The sequence below is a fragment of the Microchirus variegatus genome, assembly GCF_963457635.1.
Source record: "Microchirus variegatus genome assembly, chromosome: 13".
NCBI lineage: Eukaryota > Metazoa > Chordata > Actinopteri > Pleuronectiformes > Soleidae > Microchirus > Microchirus variegatus.
The window spans coordinates 18,529,102-18,550,472 of record NC_139814.1 but is presented as its reverse complement, the minus strand read 5'-3'; the positions used below and the strand labels follow the sequence as shown (position 1 = coordinate 18,550,472).

General features: G+C 41.4%; 4 protein-coding genes across 4 annotated transcripts; 1 reads left to right on the top strand and 3 right to left on the bottom strand.

Annotated features, from left to right (window-relative positions):
- The first annotated feature begins 241 nt into the window (after window positions 1–241).
- On the top strand, window positions 242–4,369 carry gja4 (gap junction protein alpha 4). Its single transcript, XM_083899339.1, has 2 exons — window positions 242–335; window positions 2,278–4,369. Exon 2 carries the CDS (start codon window positions 2,287–2,289, stop codon window positions 3,412–3,414), a length of 1,128 nt encoding a protein of 375 aa, XP_083755465.1. The 5' UTR covers window positions 242–335; window positions 2,278–2,286; the 3' UTR covers window positions 3,415–4,369.
- A 5,095-nt stretch (window positions 4,370–9,464) lies between these two features.
- smim12 (small integral membrane protein 12) lies at window positions 9,465–10,083 on the bottom strand (the record flags this gene model as incomplete). The annotated part of the gene is made up of 1 exon (XM_083900002.1): window positions 9,465–10,083. One exon carries the CDS (start codon window positions 10,081–10,083, stop codon window positions 9,805–9,807), a length of 279 nt encoding a protein of 92 aa, XP_083756128.1. The 3' UTR covers window positions 9,465–9,804.
- A 3,298-nt stretch (window positions 10,084–13,381) lies between these two features.
- Window positions 13,382–18,327, bottom strand: pef1 (penta-EF-hand domain containing 1; the record flags this gene model as incomplete). Its single annotated transcript, XM_083899538.1, has 5 exons — window positions 13,382–14,405; window positions 14,985–15,128; window positions 15,613–15,768; window positions 16,815–17,061; window positions 18,307–18,327. The coding sequence occupies 5 exons, from the start codon at window positions 18,325–18,327 to the stop codon at window positions 14,176–14,178; spliced, it is 798 nt and encodes a 265-aa protein (XP_083755664.1). The 3' UTR covers window positions 13,382–14,175.
- A 1,199-nt stretch (window positions 18,328–19,526) lies between these two features.
- gjb9b (gap junction protein beta 9b) lies at window positions 19,527–20,784 on the bottom strand (the record flags this gene model as incomplete). Its single annotated transcript, XM_083899757.1, has 2 exons — window positions 19,527–19,934; window positions 20,395–20,784. The coding sequence occupies 2 exons, from the start codon at window positions 20,782–20,784 to the stop codon at window positions 19,527–19,529; spliced, it is 798 nt and encodes a 265-aa protein (XP_083755883.1).
- Window positions 20,785–21,371: the final 587 nt, after the last annotated feature.

The window sequence follows — 21,371 nt, the reverse complement described above, 5'->3', positions numbered from 1 at the left end:
TAAAGAACTGAACTACTCCACACAATTAATGCACAATTAACAGTGTCATTAAACAAAGTGAAGACCAAGTCAGCAGCCAACACTTTGACTTCATCCATCCCCTTTCCTGGCCCTGTTTCCTGAGGGGAGGGCCACTACAGCAGGCATGGGAAAGTTCGCCCCTATTTTTTTTTTTGTCCAACTGTAAACGATTCTTTTTAAAGAGGCTGTGCACACAGAGCACAGAGCTGTTAGAAAGAGAAAGAGCGACTCGGAGAAAAAGGAAAAGGGCCGAACAGCTGAGCTGATCCCAGAGAACCTGAGAGGAGACAACACAAGCTTTACGACAGAGAAAGGTGAGGAGTTTATTCAGTAATGAGGAAAGTTGATTGTTGAATTAATGTAAAATTAATACTTAAGTATATTTAATATTTAAGTTTAAGTCCAAGTTTTCCTTATTTACCAGTAAAGGAAATTGTAATGTAGCCACTTTAAATTGAAATAAAAAGTCTTATATCAGCATTGATTATTCATAGAGTAAAGGAAATACAGCTATTTATTTGCCTTCTCAATCACATATGAATTATTTAAAGCAATATAGTAATAGAAGGCATAAGAAGTAAACCTGTAATACTCATAACCAGATTAAAGTGATTTCAAAAAGTAGTAGAGCTTTCGCTAATTCTGTTAAAAATCTGTGGCTGTGACACTTTTTGTGTTCAGTGTAATTCATATATATATCGTGTTATGTCATTGTTATTTTGTGCTACTGTTTTGTGACTTCTGGGGGCCTCGGTTCACTGACATTTATTGTCTTAATCCTGTCAGTATTTTCATAATTGGGGAACGTTTGTGTGTGTGTTTTTTCTCTCCCGTAGAGGGGCGAAATAACAGAAAAACAGAAATAGTCTAAACAAACAGGCAAATGTCACAAAGCAGTGACACAACTCCCCCACACAGGATGTTTGTCCAGATGCACGACATCCACGTCAAACTTCCCCGATAACTGTGTCGATTCATCTTGACCCGTTTCCAAACCTCACCTCAATATATCACTATACAACAGTCTTACGAAACTTTGAAGGACTCACAACTCACTTTTTTGTTGTTTGACTTTGCTTTAATGCTTTTTTTTTTTTTAACCAATTCTTGTAAAAGTTTAAGCAGCCTCTTTGACACTTTTAACCCAGCCTGGCTGTAAAGAGTGTGTTTAATATGAGTGTTTCCACTCATATTAAGTACCTTTAACACCATGTGGTTTTGTTTTAGTTTGTTTTAATGTGTGCGTTTGGGGAGGGGCTTGTTTTCCACATTTTGCTGATGAGAAAGTTGGAGCCCTCCCGAAAACAACCGTGTGAGGTCATGGAAACTAATAGCGCCTACACCATTACAGTATAATGACGTATAATGATGTTCTATAAGCTGGAGCTCATTTGTTGCTTTTAGGAGAAATGGAACACTTTTGCGTTCGATGTGTGTTGATGAAAAACCCTTGTAGATTTTGCCAAGGAAGTAAAAAGTTCAGTTATATAAATGCAAAGGTGCCCTGTATAACAACTGCAACAGTGGACCCAGACCTGACGTTTTTTTTTTTTTTTTTTCACAAACAAATGCTTCATAAAATGTGAATTTCTACAATTAAGAAAAATCAAGTGATCATTCGATACACGGTTAGCTTGTTTTATTCTGCCTCAGGGTGAATATGCTGCTTTTATCAGTACAGAGCTCTAGTCACTGTTATAAATGTCAATGTTCTGCTTTAGTTCTGATTTAGTTCTTTTCAAAAATAGCACATTGTCGTACTTAGTATCTTAAGTTTTGTTGTTTGTTGTTTTTGACAAAATATCCGTTTATCATTATTCCAGTTCTTAAAGCTGCAGTGCATAACTTTTGGTTATTTTCATTGTTATTATTCTATTAACATTCTATTCTATTCTATTCTATTAGAATTATATTATTAAGATACACAAGGTAACATTAATTGTATGCCACATATTCATCTGAAAACTGGTTATGTCAAGCAACACTATCAGACCTGAATGAGGGAGCATTTGTGTGGTGGTTGAGGAGTATAATTCATAACTGAATCCTTCCATGGTCACTGTCTCGACATAAAATAAATCACTTCCTGTGTGCAGTACAGGAAAGTCTCTGGGCAACATGAGATCTAAACACTGCTATGTTGAGAAACATAGAAAGACTCATGTGGATAAAGAGACTAATCAGCAATTTGGTCAAGTGAATTCATTTAGTCAACTCGAAAATATATCTCACACATTCTCCGACTGTACCTCATAGGAGCAGAGGATGTCCAGAGCTGACTGGTCCTTCCTGGAGCACCTGCTGGAGGAGGGCCAAGAATATTCAACCGGCATTGGCCGCATCTGGCTCACCGTACTCTTCCTGTTTCGCATGCTGGTACTGGGAGCTGCTGCCGAATCTGCCTGGGACGACGAGCAACTGGGCTTTGTCTGCAACACAAAACAACCAGGCTGCACGTCCGTCTGCTATGACAAAGCCTTCCCCATCTCCCACTTTCGCTATTTTGTCCTCCAAGTCATCTTTGTGTCCACGCCAACCATCTTCTATTTTGGATATGTGGCCATAAGAGCCAGGAATGACACGGCAAAGGAGGAGAAGGAAGAAGTTGGAGGTAGAAGAGGAACAATTGTAATAGAGGGGGGCAAGAAGAATGCGACGAGAGACAATGCAGAGGGTAAGGAGAAAAAGGAGGATGTGGGGAAAGACAGAAGAGCTTTCAAGCTTCCCTCTGAGGCTCCTAAACTCAAGGGCAGGCTGCTGTGTGCATATACATTCAGCATCCTGTTAAAAGTCCTCCTAGAAGCTGGCTTCCTTGTTGGGCTTTGGATTCTTTATGGTGGCTTCTTTATGGCAGCAAAATTTGAGTGCACAAGGATCCCGTGTCCTTATACAGTGGACTGCTTTGTCTCTCGGCCCACAGAGAAGACAATCTTCACCATCTACACTCAGGCCATCGCTGCCTTATCCATGCTCCTCAACCTCGTCGAGCTTCTCCACCTCCTTCAGCTTGCCATTACCCACCATCTTGAGAAGCGATACAGCAGCCCACAGCAGGTCTACCTACCTCAGTCTGAGCAGGTACCAGCCGGGCAAAAGACTCCCGAAACTCAGACAGAGGGGTTGCAGGCTTACAACGCCAGGGGGCACGTTGCCCTCCAACTGCAGGGTGAAACTGCATGCTACTCCAACCCCTGCGAGAGCTATAGGGATCTACCAATCGAGGTGAACTGGGGACCAGAGGAAACTGGGAGTGACCTGCTTCCTAGTTATCTAAACTGCATGGGGGCAATGCGGACACACTCGCCAAGAACCCATTATAAAAAACAAAGCAATCACCTAAAAGAAAAGAGTAAGGGTCATAAAGGTCACTCGAAGCAGAAGCATTATGTTTGATGCGGTCAGATGGGGTGATGTATTCTTCCCGTCTATGAAAGCTTTTCTTATTTTGATTTTTTTTTTTTTTTTTTTTATAAATGCTACCCTGCATATGACACTTGAGTGTCAGGAGTGCAGGCCAAGGACTTGAATAAGGGAGAAAATGAACAACTATTGCACTGTGAACCCAATGCCTCAGAGGCAGGTAGACATCCAAAGATTGAGCAGATAAATGGGACCTATTCAAGACGGAACATTCTGAGAACACTCCCCACGGCAAAGAAAATGAGACTCCACTGTAAGAGATTACAGTCATAAGATGCCTTCATGTTGCATTTAATGACTTTCAGGGCTTAATGTGACAGTGGAAAAACACTGCAGTGGAGGGGGGGTCTGTGGAAACGATGCATGTGTGTATGAGAGGGAATTCAGTAGAACCAGATTGAAGCTTATTCCTCCGAGATTTGCACTGTAACCCATGGTGCCGTTTGAAGCCTCCTCTTCTCCCCACAGCTCCGCTCACGCTGCGGAATGTACTGGACTCAGGGTCTTGCTCCGCTCCCAAGAGGATCATGGCTGTGTGGATGCATGCACATACACATGTGATGTACTTTTCCCCCTTTTCACCCAGTGTGCTTTGGTCACTGGTGGAGTTGGGGGATAAGGACTGGGAAGGCAGGGGTGAAGAGAAGGGGGAGCTAAACCATGGGAATTGTGGGACTGTACACAACTTATCATTTCCCGTATACATAGTGATTTATTTATGAAGAAAGAGGGAGTGAGAGAACCACTGCGTACATCGTCACATGAGCTGAATAATGAAGTGAAGGAAAGCATCCAGGAAAAAAAAAAAAAAAAAGGCAAGCCTTAAGTGAGCTTGAGACTGTGAGACATAAAAAATGCATATGTTTATGCACAATGAATGGACTGTAAGAGGTACAGAAAATGTTATTGAATAGCACTATGTAAAAACCATATTTAATATTTCAGATATTGTGAAATAACCGTACTGTTCATATTTATTATATTGAATAAAATAACGTTTAAATGATGACACTGTCTGCTGTACTGTCCATATGATGAAGATTTTTGTTATAAATCCATAGACCATATGGTTTTATTCCTTTCCTTTCCTAATACTGGAATGAGATTTCCATAGGGAAAATATTTCCGCTATCCAAATACTGTCACAATAGGGAAGCAATAAATCACACGGGAGAGAGTGCTTTGGGAATAATAGAAAGGTCAAGATATGGAGAAGTGGGTGAGCTCTGCAGGTTAATATATACATTACCTCCTGAGGGGAAACGACGGTTGTCTTTAAACCCATAGCTCAGGTGGTATTAAAGGAAGCCATCAATTATACGACCCCTTAGAGTTCACACAGGGTTGAGCCGCTCCGTGTCGTCTGTACAGTGCTGACGCTGAGAGCAATTGATGAAATCCAGCACCTCCAACGACGGTGATCGCCCTCTCTCCGAATGAATGTAGCCATACGTCCTCGCAGAGACGAAGCCACAGCACTCATTCTCAGCAATTTGCTGAACTGTCTCCATGACGATAAGCAGTTATCTACAGCAGGAAAGAGGGTTTATGAGAAATGTAAGTGGGGCAGGTTCTCATAAAACACACAGCTTGAACGATTCCCGTAAAAAAAAAAAAAAAAGCAGCTTAAACATAGACATTTAAAAGAATGTGACTTTTGCTTCCTTTGCAGCACCTTTTTTTTTTTTTTTTTTCATCTAAATGTTTTATGATTTAACAATTGGAAGACTATGTATGTATTCCAAGTGGAATGTGTTTTTACTGCAGGTAGCCTTTGCCCGTGTTGAGGATAAATTGGCAGGTAGCGTTGAGAGAACAATCCAAAAGGAGTCAGCTGAAGCTGCCCAATTCAATGCCTTTTCACGAGAACTTGGCTGGCACTCCCATCTTGTAAACTCAGTCCAAGTGGGTGGGAGCTTGATGCTTGAGGGCTTGCGTGCATGTGTCCATGCGACTTGTCGTGCATGCAAAAAAAAAAAAAAAAAAGCCATGGGGTCACAGAACAGATTGCACACGATGACCCCCATATCAGCCCTCTGCTGCCGACCAAAGCCAGCAGTGGAGCAGTGGAGATGCCTTTTGCATCCATCTTCCTCAAAGCTGATCGAGCAGGAGAGGCCCTGAGCACTGTTCTATTCTCTGCACAGAGTAAACTATCACCTCCTGGTGCTTCAAGGGAAACAAATATAAACCTCCAGAATGCATGCACCAACAGTCATTTTTCCTCCTCTGTCCTTTCACAGAAAGTGCAAACAATAATTACAGTGCAGATGAAAGTGTGGTATTTGGCTAAATGTATAATAATCAAATGTTATTCCATTCATTAGTTCACATTTTTTGGACTATTTCACCGTTGGCACAATCGAATAAACGCTGCTTTTTAGACGATATTAAAAAAGGTAGATTGAGGAAATGCGTATTCAAAATCAAGCTGTGCTAATAAAATGAAAGGGAGTCAGCTGGGAAGATCCCAATCTGTGACACAGGTCACTCTGGCATCTGATGCCATTCTGACCTCGTTTCCTCACATTGTTGCCAGTGCTGATGCATTTCCTGGTGTGCTGATGACACACACACAGAGGGCACCCCCCAACAACATATGGCAAAGAAGGGAAAGCAATACCAACAGGCAACACATATGTTCCAATTGACATGGTCTGACAAGGGAGTAATAATATGTATCTTGTCGTGTTGACTCCCTTTGCTTCTCTCAAACACACACACACACAATACTCACACACAATTTCCACCGTATCCATTACAATGTCACGAACCAAGCAGCCGCTCCTACATTTGGGGATTTGAGTAACTCAACCAAACAACTAAATAAATCGCTTTGAGCAGCTCCTAAATTTAAACTCTGGACAGGAAGTAGGTCTAAATCTGTTTCCTTCTACAGTATTGTTTCTCCCCGGAGATTGGTCGCTGGCGATTGTTCACCCTCACAATGGGGCTGCAGTGGGCATTGTTGCATTGTTTTTTTTTTTTGTCTAGGCTCCGTTGTGTTTTGTAGTCTTAATGTCATGGCCGTCTCATCAGAGGCCAGTAAATGATGAGGGGAAATGGGCAAACAAGCGCCTGCTGAACGGCTGGAGTCATTTAAGAGTGCTGGCACCATTTATAGTATCGCAGAGAGTTCGGTGTGTGTGGAGTGGGATAACTGTGATAAGAGGGAGTAAAGGTCTGTTTATAATAAGAATATTTTAGTTTTTGGAGTGTTTTCCAAGTTACTCAAAGGCACTTTGGGTATGAAGTTTAAAACACAATAAAACCACAAGGAAGCCTGTGACATTTTAGAGAAAATCTTAGATGAATTTTGAATCACGGAGAATGAAATGAAGGAGAAGGCCCCGTCACCTAAGGTCAGGGATTTGGTCCTAATTGGTGGAAAGGAGACAGGTTAGTGTCAAGGTTAATTTAGCTTCAGGGTTCGACATGCTGCGCTTTCAAACACGGTCTTCGCACACATTGGTTGTAACATGTTTTTTTGTTACTGGAATTCCTAGAAAGGTTTGTACACGAGTCATGACAATTCAGTAAATCAGCAGGTTATGGAAATACATAGACCAACGCACCTGGCAACAACAACTCCGCTATGTTCAAAGTTACAAACACTACCTATTCTGATGCTTATGTCCAGTCTGTGTATAGGTTTGATAAGGTTCTGGATTCTGTTTACGAGTGCGCTGTTAAATAAAGGGAAGTGGTGCCCTTCCAAAAGGCAGACGGCTCTATTGTTCCTGCAGCAGAGCAAACACCGTCTCCGGCCTGTCCCGTCAGGATATACGATGGACCTCCTTAAAAAAAAAAAAAAAAAAGAACAGGCAGCATCACCCCACACCCATCATCCCCATCATCCAGCAAAAACAATGGAAGTCCTCGCAACTCCCTATTCTTTTCCCATGAGCCTTAGTGTTTGGTTCCCACAATCCTATCCAGTTCAAGGAGTGCGGGCCATTGTTAAGGCTCCTGATCTGTCCTATGATTGTTCCCAGAAGACACACATACACCCCCCCCCACACCTCCTCTTCCTCACTAGTCTCAAATGGAAACTTCCACCAGATTGAAGTAATCACCACTCTTCACATGCTCGACAGGGGTCACTGGAGTGGAGCGTGTCATTCCACTGATAGCAAAGTTTGAAAGGGGAGAGCCAGCTGATGATCGCTGATAGCCCAGCGGCATTTACCCGTCTGGTGCCAAGGTAAATCTGGGTCTCATAACGTTTCCCCATTTCACTGGCAGGCAAGGAAACGTAGCAGAACAGATCCTGGCATCCGGGAAAGCTTATCGTCTATTAGAAGAGCTCCGGACCTTTCTGTTTCATTATTAACAAAACAAAAATAGTTTTCATGCTTTCAGATTCAATATTGTACACAACGACAATAACTTATCAATCAACACTGACATAATCTAGAATGCAGGGTACTTCATGTTGAATGACAGTACTTCTCCACATATCCAAGCAAAACGGAATAGTTTTAATCACAAAGATATATTTCCACAGGTAAAATATCTATGAAAGACCAGTATAAATGTCTGTGACATCACCGATGAGATTGCGAGACGAGGGAGAAAGCTGCCCTTAAAAGGAGAAACAAAACATTAGCCACATGTTGTTCTACTGATGTGTTCAAAGGGAATGTTTTCATTCAGCTACGTTGCTGCGGGTATGACTTTTTGGCGGTGTCCAGCATTGCTGCTAATTTAGAGTGAGCCTTATACTACAAATATAGATCTACTAATCCAGACTAACGGTCTGAGTGAATGCAGTTATACTGAAAGTAATATTTTCATAATAAAGCAGATTTAGTCGCTAAGAAAACAAACATCCACTCTCACACCTATGGTCAATTTAGAGCATCCATTTGACCTAATTCCAATATTGCATGTTTTTGGGAGGAAGCCATAGAACCCAGAGTAAACCCACGCACACAGAGGGAGAGCATGCAAACTCCATGCAGAAAGGCCCTTGTTCTGACCACACCGCGAAACTGGGTTTGATTAGTTCAAGTTCAAGCAACAAATTATAATAGGTCATTTTTAGCCTTCTCTCATCGATTATCTTCATATCCTGAAGCAATAGTGGTTCAGAAGCAGGATAACATGCACTTTATTTGGAAAAATAATAAAATAAAAACACGTCAGGATTTGCCGTTTAATCTTAACCAGTAGGGACTTTACACCACATTAAAAAAAAAAATAATTGTCACAATCAAGTCAGTTCCAGTGTTTTTTATCTGATTTATTAATTATACTTTAGGACTTTCTGAATTTCCTCAGTTGAATGTGTGCCACAGGTCAAACTTCAAAAAGGTCAAAAGGTGAATGATTTGTCCATTCATCGCTGCTTTGTCTGCAGTGTTCCCTCAAAAGTAATTTCCGTCGCAAAATTGAATAAGCAGTCTTTATTTCCTTCCTTTGCATTTGATGTCACTTAATGTCCTTGAGAGCATTGTTTATGTTAACAAGGAGGATTAGATTCTTTATCGAGCCTGAACAATGCTCTTGAAACTATTTTCTCCAACTAAATGGTCAACAAGACACACAATTTAAGCAAAGTTAACAAATTTATTTCATCAACCACCTACGTCAAACACACAGACAATTAAAAATGTTGGTTTGCACAAAATTCCAGACAGCTAACATGAAAGTAATGTATAGATGGACTAAGCAGCTTAAACTTCCTGAGAGACCTCCCACACTGCTGGCTTGTTAGGTCACATTTACAATGAATAGGTTACAACAAAGCCCCATCGTTCTTCCTTCACTTTTATGTTCATAATCATATGTTCAGTCTCCAATAGAAAGAAAAGATTAAAGGAGAAACGCCAGTATGTGAGACAGCCCTGCAACATGAAAATCACTTGTATTTAAGACCCGGAATTTGTGTGATTAAGAAACAGAGTCACAATAAATTATGGCAAGGGCTAAAAAAAAGTGGACAATTGTCCTCCATGTTCTCAAGCTAGACAACACATGGACAACAGAGTCACAACTTGTAGTCAGTTTAAAGCCACCCAAAACGTACTGTATATGGTTTAAGGTGTTTTATTTACAGCAACTTTCTTAAATCATGGATCAGTGCACAAACGGGCATGTGCGACATCAAACGAAAAGGCCAGAGATTCCCATATAGCAAGTACATGGTATATTTGTCGTCTTGCTACATCCCCATTGTTCACGAAAGTGTCTGACATAACAGAGTCAAGCTGAAGATGTTTGATAGCCACCAGTGAGGGAAAACATGGCTGAGTTGGATTGGAACATTGTGTTTTTGCCCTGTGCCTCACCCATTTTTCTCCCAGTGCAACATCCTCCTGCTGAGAAAAGGGCAAACACGAGTCTTTACCCCAGCAAAGGTTAGCTTTTTTCGGGTCGGTTCCTGTCCAGAGCTGCTTTCGGTGTAAATTCAAGTTTATCTTTGAGGCTAAGCACCTTTGTGCTGTCCATACCGACTTGTTCCTGAAGCTTCCTTTCTTCCCTGAGCTCTAAAACGCTCTTCTCATCCTCCCCCCGATGTTTTGGGGTCCCCCTGATGAACCACTCCAGGTGGTAGCCCACGGCTCCGACTACAAGGGCAACAGGAAAGGTGACATAAGGAGCATAGGTCCGCATTGCGGTCCACACTATAGGCCACATGACTGCCCAGCACTTAAGAGTCCCAACTGCATCATTGAGGAAAACAGAATAAAAAAAAAATATTAATTTGAGCACAAAAAAAGCATCATTACAGTACTATTACAGACACCAGGTTACCTCACTAGTTCTGATTACAAATGTTGATTTCTTCTCTAATGGCTCCTCCTTGTGGTTTGAACCAGATTCTGACAGCCACACTAAATTGTGTTTGCTGTAACTAACATGAATGCAATTGAATTCAGTTGGTATTATAAAACTAATAAAAGGATGTGCCATTTACACCAGAAAAAGCTGAGGAAACAATTGGAAACGTTGTGCCCCACTGTTTATTGTGTGTGAACTGACAGTCTGTCCTTGTAATGCCCTTCACACAGCTCTGTCATAGGCATACAAATAAACAAATGGCGAAACAGAGTAAATAATGTCTAAATGCACAAAAAGTGAGACACTTTACGTAAAAGGGTAAAAGCATATGCTCGTGTTAGCATGCCTTTATGTAATGCCAACATTGAGTACTGCGTTGTCGTGGCACCAATAGTGTTTACCACGTACAAAAGTTGAAGCTTTGCGTAAAAGTTGCCGTTGTTCAGACGTAACATGTATGCCGAATTGAAAAACGTCAGTTCGAGATTGGCAAAAGCATGAGTTTGTGTTAGACAGCACATCGATTACTTCGTACGCGGGCAGGAAAAACTAAATCGTCGAAGTTCCTTATGAGGTTTGGCGTGGGGCAGTTTCAACCATTCACCTCACTAGGAAATTACGAGGTGCTGGACTTAAACGCATTTGATTCTTCATTCTTGAACCATAGGGTTATTGCTCAACACAATTATGTCTAAAAATATTTAATGTCACGGAGTTACAAAGTCATTCAATCACACTGCTAGTAACCGGCTGGCTAACTTAAGCTATATTAATGGCAACTGTCCGCTTTAAGAGCCGAACTGTCGCAGTCTAAAGTATCTGCTGCTTTTACTTTAAAAAAGGGTCCAAGTGTGTGTTTATGACTCCATTTGCTTAAATTAACATTAACTTGAATTTGTGTGATCTGTCTTTAACTCACCTCTAGCACGTTGATTTTCCAGCTGCGGCAGTGAGTGGAAGATACGCAACTTCCGGTCTTCCTGCTTTGTTTTCATTGGTTGTTGAGTCGTATGCTGTAACCAAGAGGGTTTCAGCTACGTTTCCCTCAGTGTTTCAGCGTCGCCTGCTGACTAAAAAGCTGTACTGCATGTTCTGTCTAACCAAACACTGTGTGAATAAACAACAAAGACTGCTATCATTGCTGGTGCTGACAGTGGATGGTGACAGAAAACCTGAACATCTTAGGAAGCTCCATTTTTTTAAATAAAACACAGTGATGTTTGTCCTACAGCAGTCATAAAAATATAATCTTTTTCCGTGTGGTGTTCAAACATTGAATAGTATTCGAGCACAAAATCCTCCCGTCCAGGAATTCTCCTGAAAGTCTGACAGAATTGTGTAATGTGTTGACAAGGCATGAGCTACGCTTTATGGACGACAAAGCCCTCAACTGTCGGGATGACATTCTCTTTTTTTTTTAGTTTAAAAGCAGAGTTTGGCATTTAAAGACGGACCCTTTGACGACTTGGTTTACTCTAAAATTACAGGGGGTTTTTTTGGAAAGAGGCAGAGAGAACTGTGTTCATTTCAGTCACACAGCAGGCGATGACAGAAGATCGACTACAAGCGGGAGAAAATGTTCGACTGTAGTGTAAGTGTTCTTTGTAATGCTCTGTGTGATTGATGACGCTGGATTTTTCCACAAGGCTAGACTGGTGTAGGTACACAACCACCTTATCTACAAGCACTGGACGTAGCCCAGCATGCAGCGATGACCAGATCTGACTCATTGGTCTTTTGTGCAGGGGCAGAGCGTGAAAATAAGTGTAATTTCTGAATGTTTTTGTATGAAATTAGTGCTGAAATGTTTGCGATTAACAGAATTATGTTTGGGTGATTACGCCTCACGCACTTGGCGTCTGATCAGCCCTATCAGATAAAGTGAAATGTGTTCATCCCTGAAGGAGGAAAACATCATTACTAGTGCCAGTTCTGCTTTCCTACCAAACCTTAGCAGAGGCAGGATTATTTCGTCTGTCGCTGTTTATTAGTACATGAGATTTAGAGTAGCGCTAGACAAGATTTTCATGTAAAAGTGCAACCTTCTTATCAATCCAAATAACAAACTGAGGCTGACAGAGTGGATTGTCACATCCTCTCTAACTGAAGCCTCTGCAAGTTAATTACAGATGTCAAGCATGGTCAGTGGTGGAAGAATTCTTCATTACACAGGAAATGACAGTCAGAGCTAGGGTTTAGTCACCGCTGAATTATATACTGTAAGCCAGAAAAAGGCTGCTGCTGTGCCCTCTGTGGGCTCACAGCTTAAGGCATGGTTCACTTTTGGCCAACCCTTGAAGTCCTCAAACTCAAGTCTTTTGAAAGTGGCGCAGACTCTTCATCACATCTATGTTCAGGTGGTGTGAAGAAGGTACAGGGTGGGTGAGTGGTGGGGGAAATATGACTCGAAGTGTTCTTAAGGAGGTGGGGAAAGCTAAGTTTAGCTCCCGATTAAGATGGAAGGAGGGGAGTTGGGAGGAGATGGATGTGCGATATGACCAAAGAGGACGCACAAGAGGATTTGATAGATTGCCTGTGATTTGGAATGAAATGAGGAGAAGCAGGAGGACTCAGACACAGACTGTGATCAAGCAGAGTAACAGATGGTTAGGAAGGAACGCCAGATGTAGACAGGGAAGACAGAGACCCATTTGCTCTTTTGTGCAGCCAATCTGCCCCACAAAGAGAGAAAAGAGTAACCTATTTCTCAGGTCACAAGATGGGCTTGGAGTTGAACTAGCCATGACAGAACTGAAATAACAGTTTTGAAGTTATTTTTCCTCAACTTTTGAAGCATTATGAAGGCAACTTCCAAGTTGCCAATCAAATGCCATGCCTGTCATATTGACAGAAAATTGGTACTGGCCATTTTGACATGTTCAGTTCACTTAAGTCAGGACACTGCAACAATTAACCTGCATGCACCCCCAAAAAGCCAAATGGAATGTAGCCATCAATAATATGATTATTTGGACATGTGATCTTCCTACTGTAACCTGTCAAAATGGCGGCTGAGAAGGGGCTCATTGTTGTCGACAAGCAAAATATGATTGCATTAAAATGTGATGGGAATCTTTTATTTGTTTTTGGCATCAAGGAGCATTTTGGCAAATTCAGCAATTTCATAACGTTACAAATCGTTGGAGTGTATCATTCGTTTGAAAGTACTGGCCCCACAATCACTAAAATGAAGATGGCAAACATAACAACAGCATGATGGAAAACCCTGGTTTTTCAATTCCTCGGGTCGTTTATGAATATTTGTATCCTCCGAACCCTCCGGAAACATTTCCAAAAACTGTTTTTAATGGCACAGATAACGTTAAAGCCAAATGTGAGCAAATTCAAAGGATATGAATTTGACATTCAGCAAAAGTCATTGTCATACAAAGGTCATTGTCAGACAAAAGCATGTACTCTTTGTAGTAGGAGCAGAGACATATTTCATAGTAATTTCTTCTTATTCTCTCACAAGTGTGTTACCTCCTTTAGTTCATTGACACATGGATTAAATCCTGACAGAAATACGGTTAGTAGGGTTGCTGGGTTAACATTGAGGTGATCAAACACATATTAATAAAGTGCCCTCTCTGATCTCAATTCCACCATCCATAACTTAAATCTTATACTGGTTCTGGTAAAAAAAACAAAAACAAATGAGACTTGTTAACTGTTACCAAGGAATGCATGGTCAGATGAATGAAAGGATCTACAGTATAACGTTAATCCCTGGCTGAGTTTAAGATATGCAGGGACTGTCCTAGTCATTTTTTATTAGAGCTTCATGAGCTTTACCTATTTACAGCAACAAGGTATGGAATCATGCACACTGGCTGTTGTACTGCATACATACCAGCATGTGCGGGCACTTCTGTGAGAATACTGAAAAGAGAACATGGAATGATGCCGCGTATCCACAGTGCAGTGGGACTGTCAGTCACAGGGCGCTCACATTAGCCTGGTGACGGCACCAGAGAGGAAGTCCTCATAGTTGAGGCGGATATTGCCCGTCATGGTCGTGTCCCTCTCCCTGAAGACCTGTGTCATGCTCTGGAGCTGTGTGCACACCTGGATGAAGCGGTCGAGCTGGACGCCCGGTCGCCCACCTCGCAAGGTGAAGCGCTGCACCAGCGTCTCAGAAAACTGGGGACTGAGGTTGTAGCCCATCTGAGCCAGGGCTGAGAGGAAACAGGGACGGGGGAAAAAGAAGTAAGAGAAAGAGTGAACATGAATTATTTCTGCTCAGTCCTAAGATTTAGTGTTTTTGTTTTCACAGTCATAGACACATATCCCACACAGCAGCCTTGTTTCAGTTGCGTATTGCCAGTCTCTACGTTTAAGAAACAGACAAATAAGAGAAAAGAGAAAAATAAAATGTATACGAAAGATGAAAGAACAATAATTCCAGTGTTTGCCAGTCACGCACTAAACCTGAGGTTTGACAGCAGCAAAACAACAACATTCAGTCCATTATTTCACTTTAAGCAATTATTTGCATTTCAGTTGTCAAAAGTTGTGATCGGTACCAAAATATCTACATTATACCACTTTGTTTGACAAAAATGGCCACTTTTGGGAAAGTAATGGAAAAAACCCAACGAAAACAAAAAAAAGAGTGCATTGTGATGAGAATTCAAGGCATTTTGTGTTTCTTTTTCTTAAAAAATGTCAGCATGAATGATGTCATACCACGGTGAGTTAAACTAAACTGTCCTGCTTGGTGGAAACTTGGCTAAACTGCAGCACCATTGTCATACCTTGGTGTAGCTCTGTGCCACTGATGCTCCCAGAACGGTCTCTGTCAAATTGCTGAAAGAGCGCTCTCCACCTCTGCATGAATTCCCACAGTGCTGAGAAGCCAAACAGATCAATTCGACCAGTCCGGGTCTTGTCAAACATGTCTAACAGAAAACAAAAAAAAAAAGCAAAGAATGTTCAAGAAGACATGACTCAGACACTTTTCTTCACTAAAAAAAATGTGCATCATCATGATTTGTCTTCTTGTTTTATTCAAAGGTCACAAAGAAGTCACATTGTTCTCATTTCAGTAATGGTACATGTTAGTCACGGCCTTGCAAATGCAACTGGAATGTGGGGACACCAGCACAACCATCATGACTCAGTCATTTTTATGCTGACTCTTGGCAGCATCTCTCTTTTCAGCAACGTAAGTGATTTCAACTTGGGAAATTTTGGAGACTACCCACATCTAAATGCTTCCTTCTTCCCTTCATTTAATTGTTTTCCTTAATAACCGTCCCAACCTGTTTGCTCTTTCATTCAGCCTCAAGAAACACCGTCAAAACATTTCAAACCAATTCATCAACACAGATCTACCTCAGACACTCGCTGAACATTTCACTTCGCCGACCCTGTTTTACTTACTGATCATCATGAGGCAGGTCTCATCGTTAAAAGCAGACCAGTTGGAGTTGACAAGTGCCTGCTTCAGCTCCTTTAAGTTGATGAAACCGCTGCGGTCTGTGTCAACAGTGTGGAACCACTGATACGCCTCTTGGTTAACTCCAGGAGGAACGTTGCCTACAGAAAAATAATAAAAATAGAATTCCTAAAACTAAGTACATTTTAAACATGTAAGCAAAAGAAATAGGCTTAATTTGCTTGCTGGAAATGAGTCACAGGCAGCATAGCATATATAATAGCTATAGCATTGTCCTTCAATATATATAGTTAATCTAAGGAATAACAAATCTTCTAACAGTAGTTTCCAGTTAGCATTGTTGTGGTGTATTAAAACAGAGTTTGACATTTTCTTAACACACCATAGTCCAGTATCAAAAAAAACAATGTTCTATGAATGCAATGGTAGGATTTGGTTAAAAAAATCTATTGAAGTTGCATGTTGTAGCTGAATATCTCTCACCCCAACCTCAGTCAAAATGGGTTAATTTGTAAATTTGTCTGCAGATGAGAACCTAAAGTAAATACAAAGGGCTCATTCAATACAATATATCTTACACGATCTTACACACCGACCTCCCAATCCTTAGTTTTACAAGACAGACACAGTATAAACATGCAGGTTTAAAGGTTTAAAGGAAAAAAAGTGTTAGGAAATATGGTGCAAGGCTCGGGGTGGACTGAAGAGAGGGCTGGTTGTCAGAGAAATGAATGGGGAACGAAGGACAGGTGACACTTCAGGCCAGGCCCTGATGGATTCCGTCCCTGTGGAGAGTGATAGCTGTGTCTGCTATCAGATGCTGGCTCCCACTTAGCTGCTACAGGAAACAGTGTAATCACACATACACACACTCTTTCCCCATCTGTCTCTTACTCTGTTTAGCCCTCACTCAGTATTACTGGAGTCATCACTCCAGCTGTGTAATCCTGCTGAGGGGCACAAACTGAACCCTGTCTCTACATGACTGTCTGGGAACGCAAGTCATTTTCTATCCATCATCTCACCAAAAAGTGAGGGAGGATGAAAACAAAAAAGAGGCAATGACGAAGGGGCATGGGAGCATATCTGCAGCCTGCTCACGTCCAGACTCTGCCTGTTCAACCACCACAAAGGGGAGGGAGCTGAACATTCTTACACAGCTAGTCTCAAGCGACTGTATAATTACCTGCAGGAGCATGGTGTCCATAATGCCCGCCATGAGGCTGTCCACCGTAACCTCCATAATGTCCACTGGGGGCACCCGCTGGTATGTGTCCATATTGGCCTCCGTGAACTGGGGCTCCATAACCACCATAGGCAGCTCCTGGTTGACCTGGGGCACCTCCATAAGGAGCTGACGGGGGAGCACCATATGGACCACGTCCACCTCCATATGGAGCATTTGGTTGTGGGTTTCCCCCTCCTGTATAGCCCTATAATGAGTGAGAGACAACAGTTGTCATATGAATTCACACAATGTTGTGAATTAAGCCTGTCACTGGAATCTATCAGCCTTTTGCAGTATAATAATATATTAATTTAGTAAATCGATCAATCGAGTCATTGTTTCAGCAGTTCACACAAACACTCCCTCAGTCAGGGGTTATTTTTGTTGAAGAAGATGCAACAGAGGCAGAATAACTTCAAAGCTGAAAGTCAGGAGTTTCCAGGAAAGTTTTTTCCGTTGTGAGATGATTTCCATGACACATTTTGGTAATATTTTAGCATTTCATTTTCAATTCATATTTCAGGTTTCAGGCAATTTGTTGTTACACATTGTCTTTTCATAAAACTAAACCTAATAGTGCTGTTGCTATCAGAAAATGTGTAATAATAAGAACTCCATTCATCTAACTGTTCCTTTCCAATCACGGAAAGTATGGAATTGAAATATGTATTAACTGATTGTGCACTTTTGTGCACTATCATGAAAGGAATACATACATAAATAAATAAATAAATAAATAAATAAATTAATTAATGTGTATGGACGGAACTATTTTGGGTATAAATATATAATTGATTAACCATTTCAATTTAGTTACAGCCTCTAAAATGTGCTATATATCTATAGATATATAATATATATTATTAATTGTTTATCTTTGTCATGTCATATTTTTTACGTTTTTCATTTGTGGACTGATAAATGAATTCAACGTGATAATAGTAGTTTCAACAGCTGCCAATCTGACATAGGCAAAATAAGTTGATTAGCTGCCACATGTACACTTACATGCTGCTTCCAGGTGCATACAACTGTTTAATGTGACTAGGATAAAAACGGAAGGCCTGACTTCTATTGTGTTACTGTAATTTCACTGTGCTGACAGAAGTTCAGCACTGATAACAGTCGCGAACTTATTATGTCAAGTTGCGGTGAAACATCTTGACGTGGACGTGTTGTTGTCGTCCTCACTGAACCCAAATTACGTGGTTGACGTTTCCCAACACATTGCAAAACACGATGCTTCCCATGTTAACATTCATAACGACTGGAAAACAGTGTACCAACACCCTGTTAGCCACAGTAAACAAATGAATGGCTAACGTCACTCGTGCTTCTGAAGCCTAAACGTCGAACCAAGTCGCAAAAAAAACACCAACAATAAACAACAATATCACCGCACTACAATACTTCGAACACACAATAAGGACAAAAAGCAGTATTTCTGTACCTGTCCGTAGTGGAAACTCATGTTAGACTGACTTCACTTCCTCCAACAAGGCAGCTTTGAGGGAGGACACGGCAGCGTCCGGCTCTGGCTGACTATTGGTTCATTTCCGGGTCTGTCAACGCGTCACCAGCGTCTCTCGCCTCTGATTGGACAGCGGAGAGGAACAATGATGACGACAGAACAGACGAGGAACAATCACATTCTCCATGACGCTAATGTCCCCATTTACTCACTCACTCACTGTGTTTAACCCTGCTGTACGCCCTAAGACTGGCTTTATTTGTGCCTGTTGAATCCAATGTTGGTATTATATAATATCCAATTCTAATGCTTAATCATAGTTGTATTGTAATTCCTTGTATTTTCTATATTTTAAAGGCACAGTTCACATTTCTTGAAAAATGATTGTATGAGGTATAGATATATTATCAACATTGATTTTTTTTTCTCTTGGTTCGCTGGAATCCTCCTTCAGAATTTTAGGGATTAGCCAAATTGGACACTCTAAATTGACCATAGGTGTGAGTGTTGTTGTTGTTTGTCTCTATGTGGCCCTGTGATGGACTGGCGACCTTTGACCTTATTATTTATGTTCTCTTTTATTTTCTATTCTACTGGGAAATGCAGTATTATGTAAAGAAACACACAGTGAAAAATTTTTTTATGGTAAAATATCTTTATACAGCACATCAATCCACACGCAGTGTAAAATAGAATATATTATAGTAGACTCTTAATTCTCTCACAAAAGGAAATAAAAAACAATAAAAGTTAATTCATGGGTATAAAACATGTCTGTTTTCCTTTTTCATTGTATGTATAAGTGCACAAATGTATCATACATTCATTAAGTGATTCAGTTTAACTTAGTCTGTGTATTCAAAATGCTTACGAGGGGTCGTTTAATTCCTTAGTTATAATCCAAAAGAAGCTGCTCCGTGTACTTTGTCCTGTTGTGTTCATTAGGGGGTCAGTGTGCATGTTCACGTATACATGTGTATATACAGCATAAACACTGTGTAACTGCATTACATACTGTAACACACACACAAGAAATTCTCTAAACCTGTAACGTTCTCCGTTGAAAGAGTCAATTTGAATGCATCAGATGTTCATTCGCTGTTTCAGAAATCCCCGAGTTGATGGATATCTCAGCAGTTCTCCACGTGCTCTGGAACCCTGATTACCTCGCTCAGTTTTTTAAAACAGCGTAGCTTATGCTATTTTTTCTCGGGTTTCTCCTCAGCCTTGGTGTTACTGAGGTTCTGGATAGACACCGTAGGATCCACCCTGATTGATGACCTGGGCGCTGCCAGCGGCGTCATCTCATGAGTCTCTACGAACATCCTCCTCTCTACCTCGGCCTTCCGTCTGAGGAGCTTCTGGACCCGTTTGCAGATGAGATAAATCATCTCGCAGATGCACATGACGATGCAGAGCGCAGAGGAGACCACCATGAAGATGGTGAAGATCTTCTTCTCAGTGGGCCGAGATATGAAACAGTCTACAATGTTGGGGCAAGGCTCCAGGGAGCACTTGGACAGGCGGGGCATGTCATAACCGTCGTAGACGTAATAGAGGATGTAGAGGAAGCCGGCGTCGAAGCCTGCCTTGAAAATCAGACTCACCTGTGTGAAGATACACAAGTGTTAAAATGGGATACGCATTTCTCAGCAGGTCTAAAATAAAAACGACATAAAAGTCCTTCTGCTTCTCCCTCCAATAAACAATATATGAGTCACTGGAAGAGTTTGATGACAACTCGAGGGAAGATGAATTTTTGATCTGATTTTAGATTAATAATAAGAAGAGAATGTAATAAAAAAAAAAAACATTAGAGAATATAACTCATACAGATGGAAACTGTTACCGTTTGGGCCAAAAAGTACAAAAGCAACAGTCAAAAGAAATAATATATGACTATAATATGTCCTCTCATAAGCCCAAAGATATTGTTTTAGACCTTTCTGACAGAACTAAGTTCAGTTTGATCAAAACCAGTGAGCTGCTGATTGTGGTTTTACTCTCTTTCTGTGTGTAGCACCTCCAGCCAAGCAAGAAATAAATGATGTCACCCTTCTTTCTTACCAAGTATGTCCACCACAGCCCCCCTCGCTTCTTCCCAGGGTTGGCATAGAGATGGGCTCCCTTGTGGGAGGCGGTGTACTGCTGGTCCTTCTTCTCCCGATACTTGACATGCCCGACCACCATCAGCGACGGACAGGTGACGAAGATGAGCTGAAGGGCCCACAGGCGGATGTGGGAGATGGGGAAGATGTGGTCATAGCACACGTTGTTGCAGCCCGGCTGCGCCGTGTTGCAGACGAAGTCCTTGCTCTCGTCGCCCCACACCCGCTGGGCCGCCACCACGAACACCATCACCCTGAAGACAAAGACCATGGAGAGCCAGACGCGGCCGAAGACGGTGGAGTATTTGTTGACCCCGCTGATGAGGGCCTCCAGTGCAGACCAGTTCATGGCTGCTGTACTAGAGGCAGAGGAGGGAACGGAGGAAGCTGAGGGAGCTGGAGCTCTTCAGCTGTGTGGAATTGGTGAGCTTCTCGATGAGCTGACCTTGCGGAAGGAATAGTCATAAAGCGCATTAGACAAGAGAATCACATAAAGATGTAGTGCATAACTTTTTTATTGTTCTGCCTCACTTTGGTCTTCATGTACAGAAACTATGCAACATTATTTGTATGCTGTGTCCTTCATCTGAAAACATGCTCTGTCAACTAATACGATCAAACCTAACATGAGATACAGATCATTGCTATACTGAGAAATACAGAGAGACATATGGAGCTGATCGGCTTAATCTGCATCGTGTGAATTCACTTGACAACGAACAGAATCAAACAGACATGTTATATCTAAATGTCACGCATCCAGTTTTACACCTTTTTTATTAGATAAAAAGAGCAAAAATATAAATTATTTTATAAAGTAAGAACCAGGGTGTAAAGTAAATATCCCTGCAGCTGTTTTTTTTTTTTTCTCTGCACCTAAGTGAACTCGAGAAAGACAAATCAATGAAGCTGTTGAAATATTCTTGTCTTTGAATC